The sequence below is a fragment of the Anopheles merus genome, chromosome 2L (genome assembly GCF_017562075.2).
Source record: "Anopheles merus strain MAF chromosome 2L, AmerM5.1, whole genome shotgun sequence".
Lineage (NCBI taxonomy): Eukaryota > Metazoa > Arthropoda > Insecta > Diptera > Culicidae > Anopheles > Anopheles merus.
Genome location: NC_054083.1, coordinates 49,875,457 through 49,893,777, shown reverse-complemented (window position 1 = coordinate 49,893,777; position 18,321 = coordinate 49,875,457). Strand labels below are relative to the sequence as shown.

General features: G+C 47.4%; 3 protein-coding genes across 3 annotated transcripts; 2 read left to right on the top strand and 1 right to left on the bottom strand.

The window, feature by feature from the left end:
- The first annotated feature begins 359 nt into the window (after window positions 1-359).
- Window positions 360-1,234, top strand: LOC121591609 (NADH dehydrogenase [ubiquinone] 1 beta subcomplex subunit 5, mitochondrial). Its single transcript, XM_041912324.1, has 2 exons — window positions 360-504; window positions 663-1,234. The coding sequence occupies exons 1-2, from the start codon at window positions 408-410 to the stop codon at window positions 1,133-1,135; spliced, it is 570 nt and encodes a 189-aa protein (XP_041768258.1). The 5' UTR covers window positions 360-407; the 3' UTR covers window positions 1,136-1,234.
- On the bottom strand, window positions 1,209-2,006 carry LOC121591610 (autophagy protein 12-like). Its single transcript, XM_041912325.1, has 3 exons — window positions 1,787-2,006; window positions 1,566-1,702; window positions 1,209-1,493 (listed from the first exon to the last, which is right to left on the bottom strand). The coding sequence occupies exons 1-3, from the start codon at window positions 1,902-1,904 to the stop codon at window positions 1,371-1,373; spliced, it is 378 nt and encodes a 125-aa protein (XP_041768259.1). The 5' UTR covers window positions 1,905-2,006; the 3' UTR covers window positions 1,209-1,370.
- A 56-nt stretch (window positions 2,007-2,062) lies between these two features.
- On the top strand, window positions 2,063-5,023 carry LOC121591604 (protein KRI1 homolog). The gene is made up of 2 exons (XM_041912316.1): window positions 2,063-2,291; window positions 2,366-5,023. The coding sequence occupies exons 1-2, from the start codon at window positions 2,165-2,167 to the stop codon at window positions 4,744-4,746; spliced, it is 2,508 nt and encodes an 835-aa protein (XP_041768250.1). The 5' UTR covers window positions 2,063-2,164; the 3' UTR covers window positions 4,747-5,023.
- Window positions 5,024-18,321: the final 13,298 nt, after the last annotated feature.

The following is an 18,321-nucleotide window of genomic DNA, read 5'->3' as shown; positions in this document are numbered from 1 at the left end:
ATTATAGTATAATTTACGTATTTCACATGATTGGCGTTCGTTATATTGATTAAGCTCAACAGTTTCCATTGTAACAAAGCTAAATAAGCAACAAATTCGGTGGATAATCTTCTGTCAAATTAAACCTAATCAAACAAACACTCTCGAGGCATGTTTTTACCTTCATTCCATATCATTTTCTAGTCTAGTAAATAATAAAACCCTATCCTCAAGCAACAACAATTAATTTGCCTGCTTTTGTGACGTAAAATATTTAAAGTAAAAGGTTGAAAACATCCAGAAATCTTTCTTAACCAAACCAAACCTCTTTTTATCTTTCGTCAAGTCACTTGACGAAAATCCACACTCCGCCTCAAGCAACCTTGGTCAGCTGTCAAACTCTGCCAATCGAAAACATACCAAACAAGATGGCAATTTTCAGCTCGCTGGCTCGTTCCGGCCAATTTTCGGCCCGTTTGGGTGCTTTACTTAGCAATCCGGCACTGTTGCAGGCAAGCAAAAATGGTAAGTGAACCTTTACTGCCGTGTGAAAAGGAGTGGGCTTATTATTTCACCCGCAAAGCCTGCTAGAAAAGTACCTTCCTCACCGATTGTGTGTTATGCAACTTCAAAACAAATGAATGTGCTTCCCGACGTTCCGTTCGTCTTTTGTTTTTTTGTAGCCCTCACCGGTACGCGCTCGATGTCCGGCGGCCATGGACCGAAGAACTTTACCATCACGCCCTCCCGCTTCCAGTGGCACAAGTTCAAGGATCTGTTCCACTACTACATCATGGTCGGGCTGATCCCGGTCGGTGCGGTTGTGTTCTACGCGAACGTGTTCGTCGGCCCGGCCACCCTGACCGAAACGCCGGAAGACTACACGCCAAAGCACTGGGAGTACCATCGGCATCCGATCACGCGCTTCATCGCGCGGTACATTCTGCCCAACCCGCAGCAGGAGTACGAGAAGATGCTGCACCACGTCTACGAGGAGAACGAGAAGGCACAGATCCGGGCGCTCGAGAAGGAGGTGCGCGAGAAGATGGCGGAGCGTAACGATTACCAGTCGTACTATTACCGCCCGGCCATCGGCAAGTACCACCGGGTGGCGAAGGAGGCCGCCGAGCAGCTGGAAGCGCTTCGTGGTGATTAAAGGGGACGCCGGAACGACACGACCTATCCCCCCTCCCCCCATAACGATGTAGAATATGTCGTCTAAATAGATGTAAATGGTGCTCGGCAGCGAAGCGAATTATGGCGTGTTTTTTATTCCTGCACTCAGAATAAGCTTACAAGAAATGAATTACGAACTAATACGGTCGGTGTGTTGGGGGGAATGAAGCGTTTCTTTGGGGCGAAATCATGTTCAACAGCAGCGGCTCCTTGCTCTATCCCCATGCCTGGGTTTTGGCGTAGTGGAGAATCAGTTTTCCGTTGGTCCCGTAACATTCGTACAGGTTTTTGATGATCTGATCCGGCGAAGGAGCGAACGTTTGATTTATGTAGAGAAACTGCGGTGAAAGAAAACGTGAAAAGAATGATTCAATGGTTTACAAGACACTTGTAAAGGGGGGAAAACGTACCAATCGTTCTTCCGGATCCAGCTTTAGATACTTATGGATGAACTTTACAATAGCGCTGATGGGTTTTTCCTGATCCACTGCCCATTTCTTCTGCTTCAAGATCGGTGCACTGCCGGTGGCATGAAGTACGATATCAACTAAAAGAGGGAAAACCGGGACAATGCTTATCAGTATCACCCCATTCAAATGGGGGGTGGGGGGGGGGGACCCAGGATACATACTTTTCTTTGATTCCTGTTTTTCAACCTTCTGGTTCGTCAGGGAGAGATTTTCCACATTCGCCGCCAAATCCTTCTCGCTATTGTTGTCAATGCCGGTCGCTTCTGCTTCCTCTGCCATGGTTTCGTCGCAAATTTGCTCACACAGAAGCTGTTTCACCAAAAAGTGCCTTCTACTTTGTGCAAAATTCACAAATGTCGGGTTTTGTTTACATTCTGTTGTGTGTTTTTCGATGCGCTTCGGTTGTCTGGCAACACTGGCCGGCTGTTTGACAGTAATGACAGGTGTAGAACCAAAACAACACCGCAAGAAATAACACACGTTTGCGACGCACGTTTTCTGTTTCGTCTCGTTGGTTAGCAGCATTTTTTAGGTGCAGGATGGGCGATAAAATCAAACTGTTCAATGAATCGGACCAGGAAGAGCAGGAAGACGTTGAATTTCGTACCAACAAAAGCTACGCCAAGCATTACGATGAGTTTCGCAAGAAGGAAATACTTGGTCACCGTAAGTGCACTCACTGTCTTGTCTACCGCTCGTTTGTCGTTCAACAGTTTGCAAACGATTTTCTTTTGTTTTAGTGAAAAACTTGCAGGAAGAAATAGGATCATCCGATTCTAGCGATGACGACACGACCGACGACGAGATTGTGGATCCAGAGTTTGATAAGGAGTTCTTTCGAACGCTTGCCTTCCTGAAGCGAAAGGATAAGGACAAGTACAAAGAGCAGCAGACGTTCTTCCAGAATGTGAAACCGGTCGAGGAGGTGGCCCTCATCAAGCGCCACCACAAGGAAAAGCCAATGACCCTGAAGGACTACGAGCGAAAGGTGATGCTGGAAAAGGGTGGCGTGTTTGACGATGAGGAAGACCTCGGCGAGCCACTGGCACGATCCGCCTCCCCGACGATATTGGAAGAGGAGAAGAAAATTAAGGATGAAATTAGGCAAGCTCTCAGCAAAATTGGAGACGACGACAGCGAGGAGGATGAAGAGGAGAAAGGCAAGGGTGGAGGGCTGCTAAAGGAACGGAAGAAAACTGCCGCCGAAACGGAAAAAGAGCAATCGGACTACATACAATGGTTGGCGGACAAGAAGGCCAAGGAACCGCCGAGCGAGGAAGTGAAGGTGCTGGAACCGTTGAAACACTTCTGGAACAATGAAAAGCTTTCGAAAGAGGATGCCTTCCTGAAGGATTACATTCTCAACAAGCGGTTCGTGCAGAGCAGCGGCGAAGTGCCCACGTACGATGAAATAGTGGCCACATCGGAAGATGAGGAGGAGCTGGACAAGCAGGAAGATTACGAGCGGCAGTACAACTTTCGCTTCGAAGAGCCGGATGCAGATTACATCAAGCAGTTCCCGCGCACGGTGGAGGATTCGGTGCGCGTAGAGCGCAACAAGCGCAAGGAGCAGCGGCAGGAGCTGAAGGAGCGCAAGCAGAAGGAAAAGGAGCAGCAGCGGCGTGAGCTGGAGGAGCTGAAGGCGATCAAGTTGAAGGAGATTCGGGAGAAAATTCAACGGCTGAAGGAAATTGCGGCAACGGAAAAGCTGGCCATGGATGTGGACGATCTCGAGTCGGAGTTTGATCCGGACGAGCACGATCGGCGCATGAAGGCGATGTTTGACGATGAGTACTACGGGGTGGATGAGGGTGATCAGAAGCCCGAATTTCCCGACCTGGACCAAGAGCTCGGTATCGAAAACTACGACGTAGAGCGTTTGAAGGATGATGACGAGGAGGGCGCGGAACCGCACTGCGAGGATGACGATTTCGTGATGGATTGTGACTACGAGGAGAAGGTACAAAATACGAAGGAAGCACACCAGCAAGAGTTGCTAGAGTCTACCAAGGGAAGGAAGAAGGGCCGTCGGCAGTCCAAGTTCCGGGAGGTTTTGAAGGCGGAAAAGCCATTGTTCGATCCGGAGGATGAGAAAACTTACGGCGAGTACATCGACGAGTACTACAAGCTGGATTACGAGGACATGATCGGCGATATACCGTGCCGGTTCAAGTATGTGGAAACGGTTCCGAACGATTTCGGGCTGAGCATAGAGGAAATTTTGATGGCCAACACGAGCGAGCTGAACAAGTGGGCTAGTGTGAAGAAAACGGTTCAGCTGCGTCCGAAGAATGTGGAACTGAACGAGATACAGCTGTACCGGAAGAAAGCGGCCAGTGAGGCGGCCAAGAGGAGAGTTTTGCCCAGTCTATTTAAAACTGAGGAGGAAGAGGAAGCTGAAGATGAGGAAATTCAGCAGCGCAAGAAACAAACGCTTAAGCCCGAATCGAAAGAGAAAAATGATGCTAAAAATAATTCAGATCAGGGAGAAAAGCCTAAAAAGAAAGTGAAAAAGCAAAAGATGCTGGAGGACGAAAGCAACACTTTGACGAAAGAGGAAAAGGACACTGAAACCAACATCGAACCGCAGGAAACCACTCCTGCAAAGAAAAAGAAAAAGAAGACCAAACAAGGCAATAAAGATGCGTCCACACAAGAAGAAAACACAACGATTACTGCTAGCAGCAGTAAAGAAGTTAAAGCGGAAGAAAAGCCTCATAAAAAGCCGCAAAGCAATGGAACTTCTGTTGGAGAGCAAAAGAAGCAACAGAACGCCAACAATCATCAGGAAAAACGGAAATGGAAAGACGTGGAGGAGAGTAGCAACAAGCCAAATGGACAGTGGAACAATTCGAAGAAGCCCCGCTTTGAGCGAAAAGGACCTCAGAATGGTTTTGGCCATCAGAGTGGTGGTCGAGGAGGAGGTGGAAGTGCTCACAAGAAAAACACATTTGGCTCTGGGCATCCAAAGAAGGAAGAATCCGCTGCCGATCAGCGTTTGCGGGCGTTCGGTTTGAATCCTACCAAGTTCCGCAATAAGAAAGTTTACGGCAAGCGAGAGCATCAGAATAATAACGGCGCAAAGTCCGGTTTTAAAAAAACGTCGTGGAATAAGAAATAAAAGTGAAAACGATTGTACTGCCATTGTAGAAAAAGAAAACGTTTGAAATAAAACACACCGGTTTCCCTGTAGGCGATGTCATTTACCTTTTCGCGCGTCAATCGCTGTTCGATCGCTGAACTAGCGCGTATAGACACACACCACGAAACGTCAAATTGTCAATTGGTATGCGAACTGCTCAGAAAAGAGTCCAACGTGCGTGCGTGCAAAGTTCAAGCTGCTGGTGAAATTCGTGCCAAATTCGTTCGTCTCTACATTGTGTAGTCTTTTTCTAATTGTATTAAAATGGAGCCAATTGTGATTTGATGCAGTCTTGGTGCCATTAAGCGGTTTGAATCGATTGTTCGAACGACACTGTCCCGACGGTAAGTGCTTTCCATTGAACTGTGCATTTTCTTCTACCCAACGGGAGCAGGGCTTCTGATTTAAGTTCGGAAAAGGGAAAGTCTATGCAAAATAGTCACGGGTGGTGTTACGAGTTGCTATGTGCTAACATTTCTTTTTAGCTGAAAATAGTTTAAAATACGTGGCTACAGCAGCTCGTACCTCGCCCTCTTCTACAAGCCACTTGTCGAGTAGTGGTTAAAAGCCTTTGTTCGACAAGAATTGCTGATATGGTTATATGATCGTGCAGAGATAACACATACAAGGGAATGCATTCCCCCTCACCCTTCTGACGCCCGTCTGCCGTCCACGCAGCAGCAGAGTGGCAACCACAATCGTGAGTGGGGTTTTGATGCTGTCATCGCCCCCGCCCCAAATTATTCTTTTTTTTTGCATGATTTGGTCTGAAAATCAGAAATTGGATCATTTGGTGTAAACCCTGCTCGTCCATAGTCTACTGCGTGCCTGCTTTATGTTGAGCATTTGCAGAACAGCACGACCAAGGATGATCGCAGCGTTGGCTACTTCCTGGAATTATACATGAGCAACTCGCATGACCACACAGACACTCGATCGCTTCGCATACCAGTTTCGCGTGAAGTATGTGTGTGTGTGTGTTTCTGTGTGTCTGCGAGTGTGTGTGGTAGGTTTTTTTTAACTGCTGCGATGACGTACCGTTTAAGGTCGTTTGAAGCAAGGTATATACTGCACGGTATTAAAGCCAGCGAACCTCGCACAAAAAACCGGTTTTACGAGTATCGTAAAAATGTGTGAAACGTAGTAAAAAAATGCCAAGTTGGCGGTTTTTTATCCCCCACAGCACCGTTGGCACACACCTGGAGAGAGAATACATTTCTAATCGCGTTTTTTTGGAGGGAGCTATGTTTGGTTTTGTTTTGTTGAAGCTCCATGTTGTTGAACATCGAAGCGGAGAGTAAAATCATACGTAAATGTTTGAGATATTGCAACATCAGCGTTGTAAAAGGGAGCCCCATCCCAGCACAGGAAACGTGAGCCCTTTTTGTCACATTGGAGAAAGTTCGATTTCCACTGTTTAGTTTTAGACTTTCTCCTCTCAGTTCAGTGAACGTTGGTTTGCACTTTACTGCAAATTGTGTTAGCTTGGCTTTCTCAAAACAATTTCTGTTTCATGATAGGGCTGCTAATTTTTTAGCAAATTTTAGGTACTTTATTGAGAAGACTGTTCCTTTCCATACCCCCCCCGGGGAACGGCATCACAGAAGGCGTACAATCTCATCAGTAACCAAAACAACACCTCCGCTGCGTCTGGCAACCAACCTACACACACGCTGCCGTGGCTTGATTGCCTATAAACAGCCTCCCTGGCAACCAATCGCGGCTTACTTCAATGTTAATTTACATCACCCAGCCGCCCAGCCTGACGCCGCATGGAGAACAACATTTGAGTCATACCCGCGACAAGCGAAAAACCCCCCGCTGAACCGACGCGAGACGGGAAACGGCCATACCAAAGAGAGGAGGACGTGTAGGTTTTTGCCGATTCCAATGCAAAAACGTTACACCCGTAGGCGCAACGGGACGGGGTACAGAAAGGACACGAAGATGGGGCTTTATGCATTTCTATCATCATCCGAGCGAAGGATGGATCTCTCCCTGTGTGTGTGTGTGTGTGCGTTTTATTTTCATACCACCACGCGAACCGCCAAGCCCCAGCCAGCTCCAAGGCACAGCAGCATTCTGATTATCCAATCGAGATCTGTTTTTCTGCCCTGTAAGCCCTTTCAGCTAAAATCGAGCGCCCGCGAAGCCCACCAAATGCACCAAAGTCTCTGCCTCGGTTTATGTGTTAAACGGGGCAAAAACATTGGCCGAAACGAAACGCCACACTGCAGCGCAAGGCAGGAGGAGAAGGGGGATTGGAAAAGGAACTGGAGCGGGAGGCGAACTTCTTTTGCAAACGAGACGAATTCGAGCGTTCTCACGGTCTCGATTTCGAGCGGCCCCAGCATCCCGGGGCCCAGCATAAGAGAAGCATAAGCCAGCCGCTCGCTCCTTCCCAGCTCTCCCCACGCGTGCCTGCACGAGAGCACGGAGCCCTTTCTTCAATGTTGGCGGGAGGGTTTTTATTTTGCCGCTTCATGCTGCTCTGTGCTTGTTGCCTTTTGGCTGGCTTCTTTCTTCCCTGTGTTCTCCGGCCGTTGGAATGTCTAATGGGTTTTTGGACGGGAGTATGGCTCTTGCTCTCCTTGAGCGTGTGGAAGGGTTGGGCGTTTCGCGGTTGTACACGATTTCCTTTTTGGTGCCTCCCCGACCACGAAACCGATTGCATAAAAGGTCAAAAGGGCTGGTCGAATGGTCGAAGAGAAAGCTTTACGATTTAGCTAAAGTGTTGAATAATATATCCTATACTTGCATTAAACTACGTGAATAATTCCCATTTGGACATAGCTTCTCATTTGTTACAGACATTATGGAAATATGTTGACTTTATGTTCATTGTTAGCCATAAAACGTCTTACTAAAGTAGCTGCGATCGTTCATGTAATTGGGAATTATTGTTTTACAACCAAAAGCGAGCTGAATCGGCGAAGATGCTTTATGCACGCTTGTGTTGGATAGGAATTGCCTCCAGGGGACAAGTCGCTGTTGTGATGCTCGTGTTCGCTGTGTGGTCCTGCAACGCTCGGTAAAAGGGCGCGCCGAGTTTTTCTCTCTACTTTTGCCGACTGTTATTATTTCCCTTGAAAATTGACTTTTGCTGCCTTCCTACCCAGGCACCCAGGTCCTTTCGTTTGGCGTTCGATTACCATTTTACGGTGGTCTCTGGGCTTCAACATTTTACCCGACCCACGGCCCAAGTGGGTACCCCGAGAAGAGTTGGAGGAAAAAAACATCCGTTGGTCGTCTCTTCTCCCCTTGGGGGTTCTCCCGTTACACGTTGTGAACCCTTTTCTTAAATCTGGAGCTATGCCGACCGGCGACAGCAGCAGCAAAAACCGGAGCACAGCTCTTCGGAGCCGTTGGCTGGTGAAGGCTTTGTGTGTTTGCGAGAGGCTTTGGAGAAGACAGATGACTACTCGAAAAGGGATTGCCCTAACGAGGCGCACTTTGTGCTTTGTGCCTGGGACTTCACGTAGGTGTGTGGCATCAGGCGAGGCGCGCACGCTCGCTGACATTGCCTTTCGGCCCACAAAGCGTGTCTGTCTGGGAACTGTTTCGGCCTATCGATGTGTTACTATCTTTGTGGGACTATCTTCCCACTTACGTTCATACCTTCCGAAGTAATGATTCTGGGTTTTGCGGGAATTCCTCAACTTTATTTTATACTTAAAGACTTACATTTAGACTTCATCAACAACACCATTCTCTTCTAACTCCCAAGAAGCAGTACTAAACACAGCTTAGTACAGCTATTCCATAACAGATGGCGCGTTGGATGTTTCATTTTACTAATGTACTTATTCATTTTGAATGATTGTTTTTTTGTGGAATTTACATTTATTTATCATTTTTAGGTCCATTTTGTGATAAACTGTGTCCGTTCTACATTTATATAATTATTTACTTCTGTTAATTGCATTTTAGCTATCTTTCACTCAACAAATTGCACCTTCTGGACCGTCGAATATCATTTGCGAAACGCAATAGAGGTTAACAGCAGTGGGCAACAGTCCGTGGGACGGTGATGGAGAGACTGTCCAGGTCATCTGGCCTGCGTTCTCTACCAATTCCCCATTGCGTGTGTATGTGTAGCGCACGAACGTATGAGCTCTGCCCTCTTGTTGTACCCCATAATGAACGCGAATAAGGTGGAGGAAACGGATGGCAAAGCAGCGGGAGACACAGGGTTGTTGCCGAAAGGTTGGGCACGGGACGATCCGCACGCAACACGGCGCATTTCATTGATTGTCGGTGTTCGTGAGGTCTGGGGCCCCAATCTGTGAATGGTTACAAACGACGACCGACCGACCCCCCCTGCCGTTTTGCTGACGTATGGTAGTGGTTGTGTTGGGCCCATATAGTCTCTCACAAACCATGATCTTTTTTTTGGTTCGCACTATATTGAACAGAACAGCAACATGCAACCAATCGCTCGACGGAACATTCCATCGGTTATGTTTTTTACACTTCTCTTTTAAATTTCCCTTCCCCCAAACGTCACGCGGGCACCATTTGGAAAAGGCCCTTTTGCCCTCCCCCCGGCGGGTGGTTGGAGTTTCTTGTGTGTGTATGGCTTGGAGCACCAGCAACACGAAGGAATGTGATAATTGCGCCAGGCAATCAAAATATGACGTGATGATGGTTCTGTTTACCCCCGCGACGACGACAATCGACCGTATCTGTATCAGTGGTAGTGTGTTTGTTAGGTTCGCCGCTGTTTACTAACAGAGAGTGTGCACGGCGGAATTGTTTAATGATTGAGGTCGAGAAGAATGTGTGATCCTCCCCCAATCATCCCCCCTCCCTCGTGGTTGGGCCTACACAATGAATGTGTTTTGTTCGCTCAATCGAAGCGTTTAGTTCGCGTTCCATGTGCCGCTTTGGAGAGCGAATTTTATAAATTTAGTTTTACGCATTACTTGCATACATGCAGGCGCCAGCTCACCAAAATGAAAACGAGCTGTCTTTTTTACACACACAATTTGTTTCACTTTGTGCGCCTTGGCCGCTGAAAAGGCAGTAAATTATTCGAACGTAAAACGCACGTTCGTGCTGCGCCATCAGCTAAATACATCATCACGTTTCAAAACCCGAACTCACATGGCCAGCAAATGAGAGAGTTGAGCTGGTTGGTGATCTCATCGTTTTTCACCAGTAAACAATTTGTTTTTGCTTATTGTGGGTGCTTCTGAGGGGGTTGGGTACGGTTTTCGAAGGTGATGATGATGATCGGTTGCCTCACTCGTGGCATTGGGGTGTGTGCAAAATCGCTTCTTGGGATGCAAAATCCCGTAAACAAAACCGGCAAGCCCAATGAGCGATGTTGGCTCATCTTTTCTTCCCCCGTATAACCCCCTTAAGCCAATAAAGGAAGGGTTAAGTGTGTTTGTGTGTGTGAGTACGTTTTCCTTTCTCTTCCGCTAGAAATACCGGATCGGCGTATTTTGATCGTTAATATTTATTTATTCATGCAATTGTGCTGTGGATTGCAATTTATCAATTGATTTGATCGCTTGCTGCTTTTAAATAGATTGCTGGGAATAATGGGGATGGAAAAAACGTCTAGTACCATTAAAAAAGTACTGTTCTTGCAGCGAACAACCCCGTTTCGCTGAACGATCGTGTGCTTGGTTGAAGGGAACGATCGTGTGAAAGGAAGGTGGGTGCCAAAGGAAGAGAAAGGGAAGCGGCAGCAGTGTGACCTAACTGGAAACGACTTCGTCGCAAGTGCATGTGCACCGAATGCAAGAGAATGCGGCGCTGTGCGCCGAGCGTCGTCTGCTGCGTACGAATCGCGATCGAATCCCTTCACCGAACCTCTTTCTCCCGTTGGGTAGAAGAATGGATGAAAAATGAAAAGTGCACCGTGTCTCGGCGGCGGTGGTCAACGGTGTGTGTGTGTCGAGGAAGTGAATGCGCACAGGAATTGAATTGCAAAAAAGAAAACTGTACCACACACACACTCACACACACACACATACACTAATACAGATAACATTGAATGTCACCTCGATCGCGAGCATCGGGTGCCTTTACATTTGCTTTTATCGACGCAAAAGACGCCGTCCCCGGCTAGTCGTTGGCAATTCCGAAATGACTGAATGTGATGATGGGTCCGTTAGGAGACCTCGATTTTGTGTGTGTGTAAGGACAAGAACTTGTGGCTTATAAGTGACAGTTGTACACATACCTGTTCTGCTGGAACTTGGTTTGGGAACTCAAAAAAACCTGTAGAAAGTTGACTCGACCAATACGTTTAATAGAGCCATTAATTGCAAACCGAAACAAGTTTATCGCCATGTCTCTCGAACGCATTTTAAGAACAAGATACATCGAATTCTTCTTCCTTAAATCGTTAAACTTATCAGCAAGAATGTTTCTTTCTTGAAGGCATTTTCCCAAAAAAACATTCTTGTGCCACACCATAAAAAAGAAACTTTCCAAAATGCTACTCCCACCAAGCCGGCCTATCAGCTGATAAACGTCTCGAAAGAAGGGAGAAGCCACCAGTTAATTACTCCTCACTCTCCTCGATCGCTTATTTTACGATCGATCGATCGATGCTCAGCGCAGAGTCATTCGTCAGCGGCAACCTCTGGCAGCAGTAGTGAAAAGCCGCTGAAGAATGTGTCGGTTCGGGTGGTCAGGGCGAGCGAAGAATTCTCGGAACAGGCCAAGGGCCATTTATCGACCACTGAGAAAACTCTCAAGGAAAAACGGGCAGCACCCTAAAGCCTCGTCTTGTTGTAGCCTTTGCGGAGGAACGAAACATAAAAGAAAAACGGACGGTTTTTCGATCCACGAAGCGAATGTGAGAGAGAGAGCAGAAAGGTTCCCAATATTGTGCTATAGAAACATTCTCTCCCCCCACCGATCGAGATCCGATGATCCATTACCGATCACAGCACGCCCTCCTGCAACAGCTGGAATGGGACGGATTGGAAGGAGAGGACGCAAGGGTGGTGTGCCTTAATCGCCGCCCGGTTAAGGGTTCAAGTTTTTATGATCGTTTTCGATCGAATGCTGCCTGATCGGTTGATCGATATTTTGACCGGTGTTCTCCGTTGCGTCAAGAGGATGCTGCGTGTTGTTGGCTTTTCTTCTTTCGCTCCTTTTACCGATTCTGGTGGGGTTTTTTTTGTGCGCTTCGTGGCATTGGACGATGGTGGCTTATTCTTTATCGCCCTCCGCTTCCTGCCCAACAATGGGCTTTTTCCTGCGATGCCGGTCGAAGGTGCCGGCAGCCGGTTGGCCGTTTGATGTGCGCCTCTATCTCACGCCAGGAGATGAAGATTAATGTCCTCCGATCGATCGTGAACCGATCGTGGCACAGGTATATAGCGGTATTTTGGGTGGAAGATGTTGTGGTGTCTTGTGAATGTCGTAAGCTCATTGAAGATCTTTTGAGGTTTTAAAGTTATTTGAGTTCTTCTGTTGTGTTCCTTGTCTTGTTAGGAGTAAAATTCTTGCTACTAAAGTAGTTTACTCGTAGTAGTAACTCGGTATTGTGGAAAATGGTAATTCATTGGCAAATCAGGTCGATTTGTAATGGAATTTCCCATCCACAGCTAATGCTTTTCCCGTAACCGCATATCTGTTCAAAGTCAGACTATGCTCGGGCACGTTTCAGTGCGCTCGAGTGCTTAAACCGGCACTCCCGGGAAGAGAGGCGAGGATGCGCACCGGGTTTCGGGAACTCCCAGAAGCGAAACCTTCGACCGGTCATGCCCAACGCTTCTGGCCCAGGGCGAAAGCACACCGGGGACCACAGGTAACTGGTTTTCTGGAATGCACTGTGTAAACCATCGCCACCACCTCCGGCCACCATCACCTTCTGCTGGCTGCATCTCTCGGCGGTCGCTCCGCTCAGCTAAGATATGCTTGGGCATATTTACAGTCTTGTTGTTGTGCGTCGGCTGAATGTGTTGATTCGGTGGGAATACAAAACGCACCACGCGAACGGTGAGGGAGGGGCCCTTGTGGGACGGACACAGGAGAGCTCGACGGCTCACACCGTCCAACCACCGTCAGCCGGAACACACTGCACTGTGATGCGGAGATCTTTTGGGAGGCAAATGGACGAAAACAGAGAATGAGAAAAGGCTGCTGCTGCTGCTGCTGCTGCTGAACTGAACGTGTGGTATGTGCAGCATCATCATCATCATCATCATCATCTTGTTGTGTTGTACCTGCCGCGCGATGTTTGATCCTCGTTCAGTTTTCTCGCCGCATTTCTCGTTAGCGATCGTTCGTCGTTCGTGGGTAGTTGGAAGAGGAAAGCTAGTGAGAGAGCAAAACAGCACGGCCCGACAATTGCAGAAGGACAAGGGCAAAAGAGAACCGGTGTGAACATAGGCAGGCAGCTCTTGGCCGTCTCAAACATTACCCTTTGCACAAGCCTGCTGTTGGGTTTTGGGAGCCCCTTTTTCCCTGTAAGGACACCGAGACGCAGTACGCAGCAGCAAGGCATCATCGGGCCAGACAGGAAGACGAAGGCCCACAGCAAGGACCCGGAGACTGGAGGGCACGGGACGACGCAAGCTGCTGACGGTGATAAAGTGGCCTCTCCAAAGCGGATGCCGCCACTGCCGCCACCGCGGCCAGAGCTAAATCTGTCCTTCCTGGAATTCTGTCTGGCGTTCTGGGTGGATTGGCGTTGTCTTCGCTCCCTCTCTCTGCTGCTCTCGCTTGCCTGCCGTTGGCTCCTCTCGGAACACACGGAACACACGTATCAAGACGTTGGAATATTTTAAGATATTTTGTTTACTTTTTTCCCCTTCGCTTCGCTTTAGCGATCTGGCTTTCTCGATCTTCTCGCGCCTGCTCGCTTGCTTGCCGGAGCATCCTGAATTCTTTCGGTCGCCCGCCCGTCCGGTCGCAGTAGAAAGCTCAGTGAAAGAGGCCTGTGCGCGAATGGTCACGTAGCACAGGGCACACACACACACACAGAGTCGAGCTAGTGGGAACATAACTAGGGTGGAAGGTGAGGATGCAGATTCGGTCGGGAAAGCATATATGTATATATATGTGTGTGCAATTAAATGGAGATGATGCAGCAAGAATCGATTTCCTCCGTGTAAAAGTGGCCGCGATCCAGAGACTTCAGGGGATTGTATGCTAGCAGTTTCCAAAAACTCGCACCTCTGGTTCTTAACCAGAAGATTTGTGTTCGGTAATACTTTACATGAAAAGTTCCAACGCATGACAAATTCTTCAAACCAGAAGATATCCTCATTATGTGACAATAATTGGAGAAAGGATGCCACCATCTTCGAAAAGTATCGTTTTAAGGCTCAAAGAAATCACAATGACTCCATACAACATTGAAGTTTTCTGATGTGTGCTGCTGTTAAACACAGTGGTAAGCTCCTAAAAGTATGCAATGTTGAATTTTCTCAAGAATAATATTTTTATATTTTTAGCTGTTTATGGTCACATTCCCTCCACACCTACAATCCGCTACGCTCTCAGTTTTCTGGCAATAGCAAAGTGAAAGGGACACAAACATTGCATCGTTTTGCTCTTAGGGGGATGTCTATAAAAGCCCACCCACAACATCGAACGAAAGAGACGAAGAAAATAAACCACGCGCGGCGGACTCGTTCATCAAATCCGGACTCCTTGGAAGGTTTATGGGAATGCATAAATTTTTATGATTAACCACCCTCTTCAGTCACCAAAGATGACGTGTGTGTGTGTGTGTGTGTGCTTGTGCGTGTGTGGGTTACCGTGAGCTTCGAGATGTGTCTGCGCGCGCGTACGCTGGGGCCTTTAACTTTGAGCGACATCATCGGTGACCACGAGGAGATCGATAAGAGGGAAACGTGCGAGGAGCCATGGAAAGTTTTGTGGTTGTTTTTACGACTCCTGTTCCCCGTTTCGCTTGTTTCCAGCTTCTTCTTCTTCACAACGCGTTGGCGGAAGCAGCTCGCGTTCGAAGGAGGAAGAAGAATAACGCTTTGAAGTCATAATCGGCTCTGCCTTTCCGTGCTGAGATTGCACTCCCCCCGTGTGTGTGGTGTCTGCGGGGTTTTTACGTTGCATCTTCTTGGAGATATCGCTCCTCCACGATCTTGACATGCTCACTCTCTCTTTCTTGCACTCGGCAATAGAGGAGTGAGTGGCCGGGGGTCTGCCTTTCGTTATGCACACGTCCGTTGAGGTCGGTATGTGAGAGAATTTCCCTGCCCAGGCGCCGCTTTTTACTGCCGCGAGCTGCTCTCCCTCCCAGCTCTCTTCCGTCACCTCTTCGTCACCTTCGCGCTGGGTTCACGCTTCGGGGATGAGGGACGGGGCACGAGGAGGTCGGCTTTACACAGTGATTGTGGCAGGCAGGGAAGATTTTATGATTCCCCCGTGGTTGTTTCCCTTCGAGAAGCCAAACGATTTGACGTGCGAAGAGAACGAGAACGGGGAAGACAGGAACGTATTTTTATGTGTTTTTTTTTCTTCTTTTTCTCCTGCTTTTGGTGATGTTTCTCAGACAGGGAGTTGAGGTACGGTGGCGAGCGTGTGAAGTGTGAAATTTAGACATTATCGATCGGTTTTCTACTTCTCGTGCGTGTAACGCCTCTCGTCTATGGAAACCATTCCGGTGGGTGGTAATGATGGCGTCACTGGTACGGGGATATGGTGGTGGAGAATGGAGGAGCCGAACGAAGCATTAGGGATCGCTCTGGGAACGGTAGAATGCAGGGAGACACTGGAAGGATTATGATTCGAACATTCTTTTTCTTCTGATTGACGGTATCTAAATTATAGAATCCACCTTTTATTGGTACTTGGGGCATTCGTTCAAAGGCTTGCGATGACTTGGAATGGGCTAGTGTCTAATATATGTGATACTGTGTAACTTTTATTCTAACTTTGTTCCTTTGACCAGAATCTTATAGAAGAACAACGTACAAGGATTATGCTATTCAACTCAAGACCCTGGGACACTTTTCCAATTTGAGTCAATCCGATGACTACGCCGCTGTTGCTTGGAAACGATGACGTTATTTGGCATTGGATGAACTGAAATCCATGACTGTTGGTTCACTTCCTCGCGCTCAAAACGTAAGATTTGACATTTCGAGAAATGTGCTACAGTCAGAGATTTGAATTCCACTGCACCGGATGTTGTCAACGTAGTCATCCATCGTGTCGCAATCATGACATTGACTGAATCACAACAAATCGGGAAAGTGTCCGGCAGAATCGCAAAACCTTGTATGACAAATTTTGACTCCGGCCAATCGATTTCGTATGTTCAGATAATGTGCAGGAAATGAAGTCCATTGTCGTTAACATTTTTGCCTTACCCACTAATAGGTTGCGCGCTATCCAAAGAATAAGGAGAATCGATCAAAATTCGTCAATGATTGCGACACGTTCGCAATTCAAAACACACACTAATCTGTATTTGCTTTATTTTTAGTCATCACTTGTGACCTTGGAAAACGTTAGCTGACCGATAGACGGCAGCCAAAAATAGATCTTGGATGGTGCGCCCTTTTTCCCTCCAGGATCAGAGATATACCGTTAGCGCAGGTCCCAACCGATTATCGTTTCCCATTCTCAGACTGGTTTGTGCCGTCCTTCTAGGAAGGATTTCATCTCCTTAGTCCCAGGGCCAGTTCGGCACAAGAAACCCCCACATTATTTCGTAAGAAATTCCTTTTTCTTACGATTGCAAGCATGATTCTCCACTTACAATGGTGCGGAGAGGAATTTTATTGTATCTTAGGATGGTGTTGGTGTTTTGGTTTGTGTCTTATCGTCGCACTAATCTAAAATAACGATCATCTCGACACACAAGTGTAAATGCCGAAAACTCTCCCACTCAAATTATGGTCCTCGGTCTGTTGCTAGCAACGCTCCGAACGGTGAAGAGCGCACAATTTATGAATGGTTCTGGTCCGTTTCCGGTGTTGACAAGTGCAGAGCGTATTAGCGGTCTGCAGCGTTGGTTGTTTGGCTACATTTTTCCGGGAACTGTACAGACGCATCAACATTGTCTTCCTCCCTAGAACTGTGTAATGATCGTCGTTTAGTGCGAGTCTTGGAGCACAGACACATGGGTTCAAGAAGTTGGGTAATGAATGGCTTAAAAAAAAAAAACATTTCAAGTACCGATCATTCATCGATCGTATTTAAAGAAAACGGTCCCCAACGATGCCTGCACCAACGCTCTGCACAACGCTCATCTTCTCACGATTTTCACGAATGATGGAAACCATATGGCTGCAGGCCCTGCGGGAAATGGCTTTTTCACGCAGCACATAAACACATATGCCGATTCCCACGCCGAGATTTCAAGTGGATGTCCTTTGCCGGGCTCGGGCTATGGCATGTTATGGATGGGTTCGTTTTGTGTGTATGATGATGTGTCTTGCCGTCCTTTTCGTCGCTTGGGAAACAGTTGAGCACAACATTTAAATTTCATTCATGCTGCTTTTGGTAGCCCCGGACCCGGACAGGATCGTCATACACAAACACAGCCGATTGTTGTTGTTGTTGTGTGTGCATTGTTTTTCATTCATGATCTCCGTCGTTCGGCTGTGTTAGAAGGGGTTTTTGAAACCTTATCTGGCTTCTAATAAATTCGGATTAAACCATTTCTCTCCGGCTCAATCTCCGCTCAAAATGCGTTGAGCACAAGCAGCAGCAGATAGATTGTCGAAGAAAAAAGGGTTCCGTGGCTGTGCGTTGTATATGCTCGATTTGTTTATTTATGAAATGATAATTCACCATTGTGCGATGGAACCATTTTGTGGCAGGCGATCGTCGGGGTTTGTTCCTTGCTCTGTAATGTCCCATATTAACTTTCGATCTTTCGTCGTGCACTCTGTATTTGAATGGATTTAAATAGAGAGAATGCGCGGTGATGTATGTGTGATTCATTCATAAAAAAGGAAAACGGAGCTAGGGCCTTTTTCAAAACCCAGCTCTATTTCTGTACAATTCTCAGTACGCCTCTTTGTTTGTGTTTTGGTTACGGAAAATTTCATTGATTATTGTTGATGGCGTTCAGCTTTTAACCACAAACTGCAATGGATTTCTTTGTCTGCCTGGTGCGCGCGCCACCCAGCGAGAGGATGCAACCAGAAACCGACGCCAATAGAAAATGGAGTCGTGTAGACCTTGAAGAACGGTTTTGTGAGTGCGTTTTTTTATGATCGCACGTCGCCTCTTCTTCACACGCCCGCACCGACGAGAAGAGACTACTCTTCCCGTGTGAGAGATGATTGACAAAAATTGTTCCCATCGATCCTGTGGGCCCAAAGACCTCTCGTGTGGTGGTGGTGATGGTGGGAATGGTTGGATGTTGTAATCTGAGATATGTTCCAATGGTCCATAAACCACCATCGGCGACGCCACTCCTGAGAGAAACAAAAAAAAACCCTGGCAAAGGGTCTTACATGTGGGCTAAACGGGATATCCTTTTCCAAAAAGAGAGAGAGAGCGAGAGAGGCAGAGTAATGCGCCACGGAGATAACGGGAACCGTGCATGAAGGATAATATGAACTCTAATTCCCATTCAAGACAAATGATGCTCAATTATTG

Bases quoted from the DNA above. Each gene is read 5' to 3' on its own strand.
- LOC121591610 (XM_041912325.1), bottom strand. From the start codon at position 1,904: ATGGCAGAGGAAGCAGAAGCGACCGGCATTGACAACAATAGCGAGAAG. The intron at 1,703-1,786 runs GTATGTATCCTG...TCCCTCTTTTAG, and splicing joins AAAACAGGAATCAAAGAAAA to TTGATATCGTACTTCATGCC. The intron at 1,494-1,565 runs GTACGTTTTCCC...CTTTCACCGCAG, and splicing joins TGGATCCGGAAGAACGATTG to TTTCTCTACATAAATCAAAC.
- LOC121591604 (XM_041912316.1), top strand. From the start codon at position 2,165: ATGGGCGATAAAATCAAACTGTTCAATGAATCGGACCAGGAAGAGCAG. The intron at 2,292-2,365 runs GTAAGTGCACTC...CTTTTGTTTTAG, and splicing joins GAAGGAAATACTTGGTCACC to TGAAAAACTTGCAGGAAGAA.
- LOC121591609 (XM_041912324.1), top strand. From the start codon at position 408: ATGGCAATTTTCAGCTCGCTGGCTCGTTCCGGCCAATTTTCGGCCCGT. The intron at 505-662 runs GTAAGTGAACCT...GTTTTTTTGTAG, and splicing joins GTTGCAGGCAAGCAAAAATG to CCCTCACCGGTACGCGCTCG.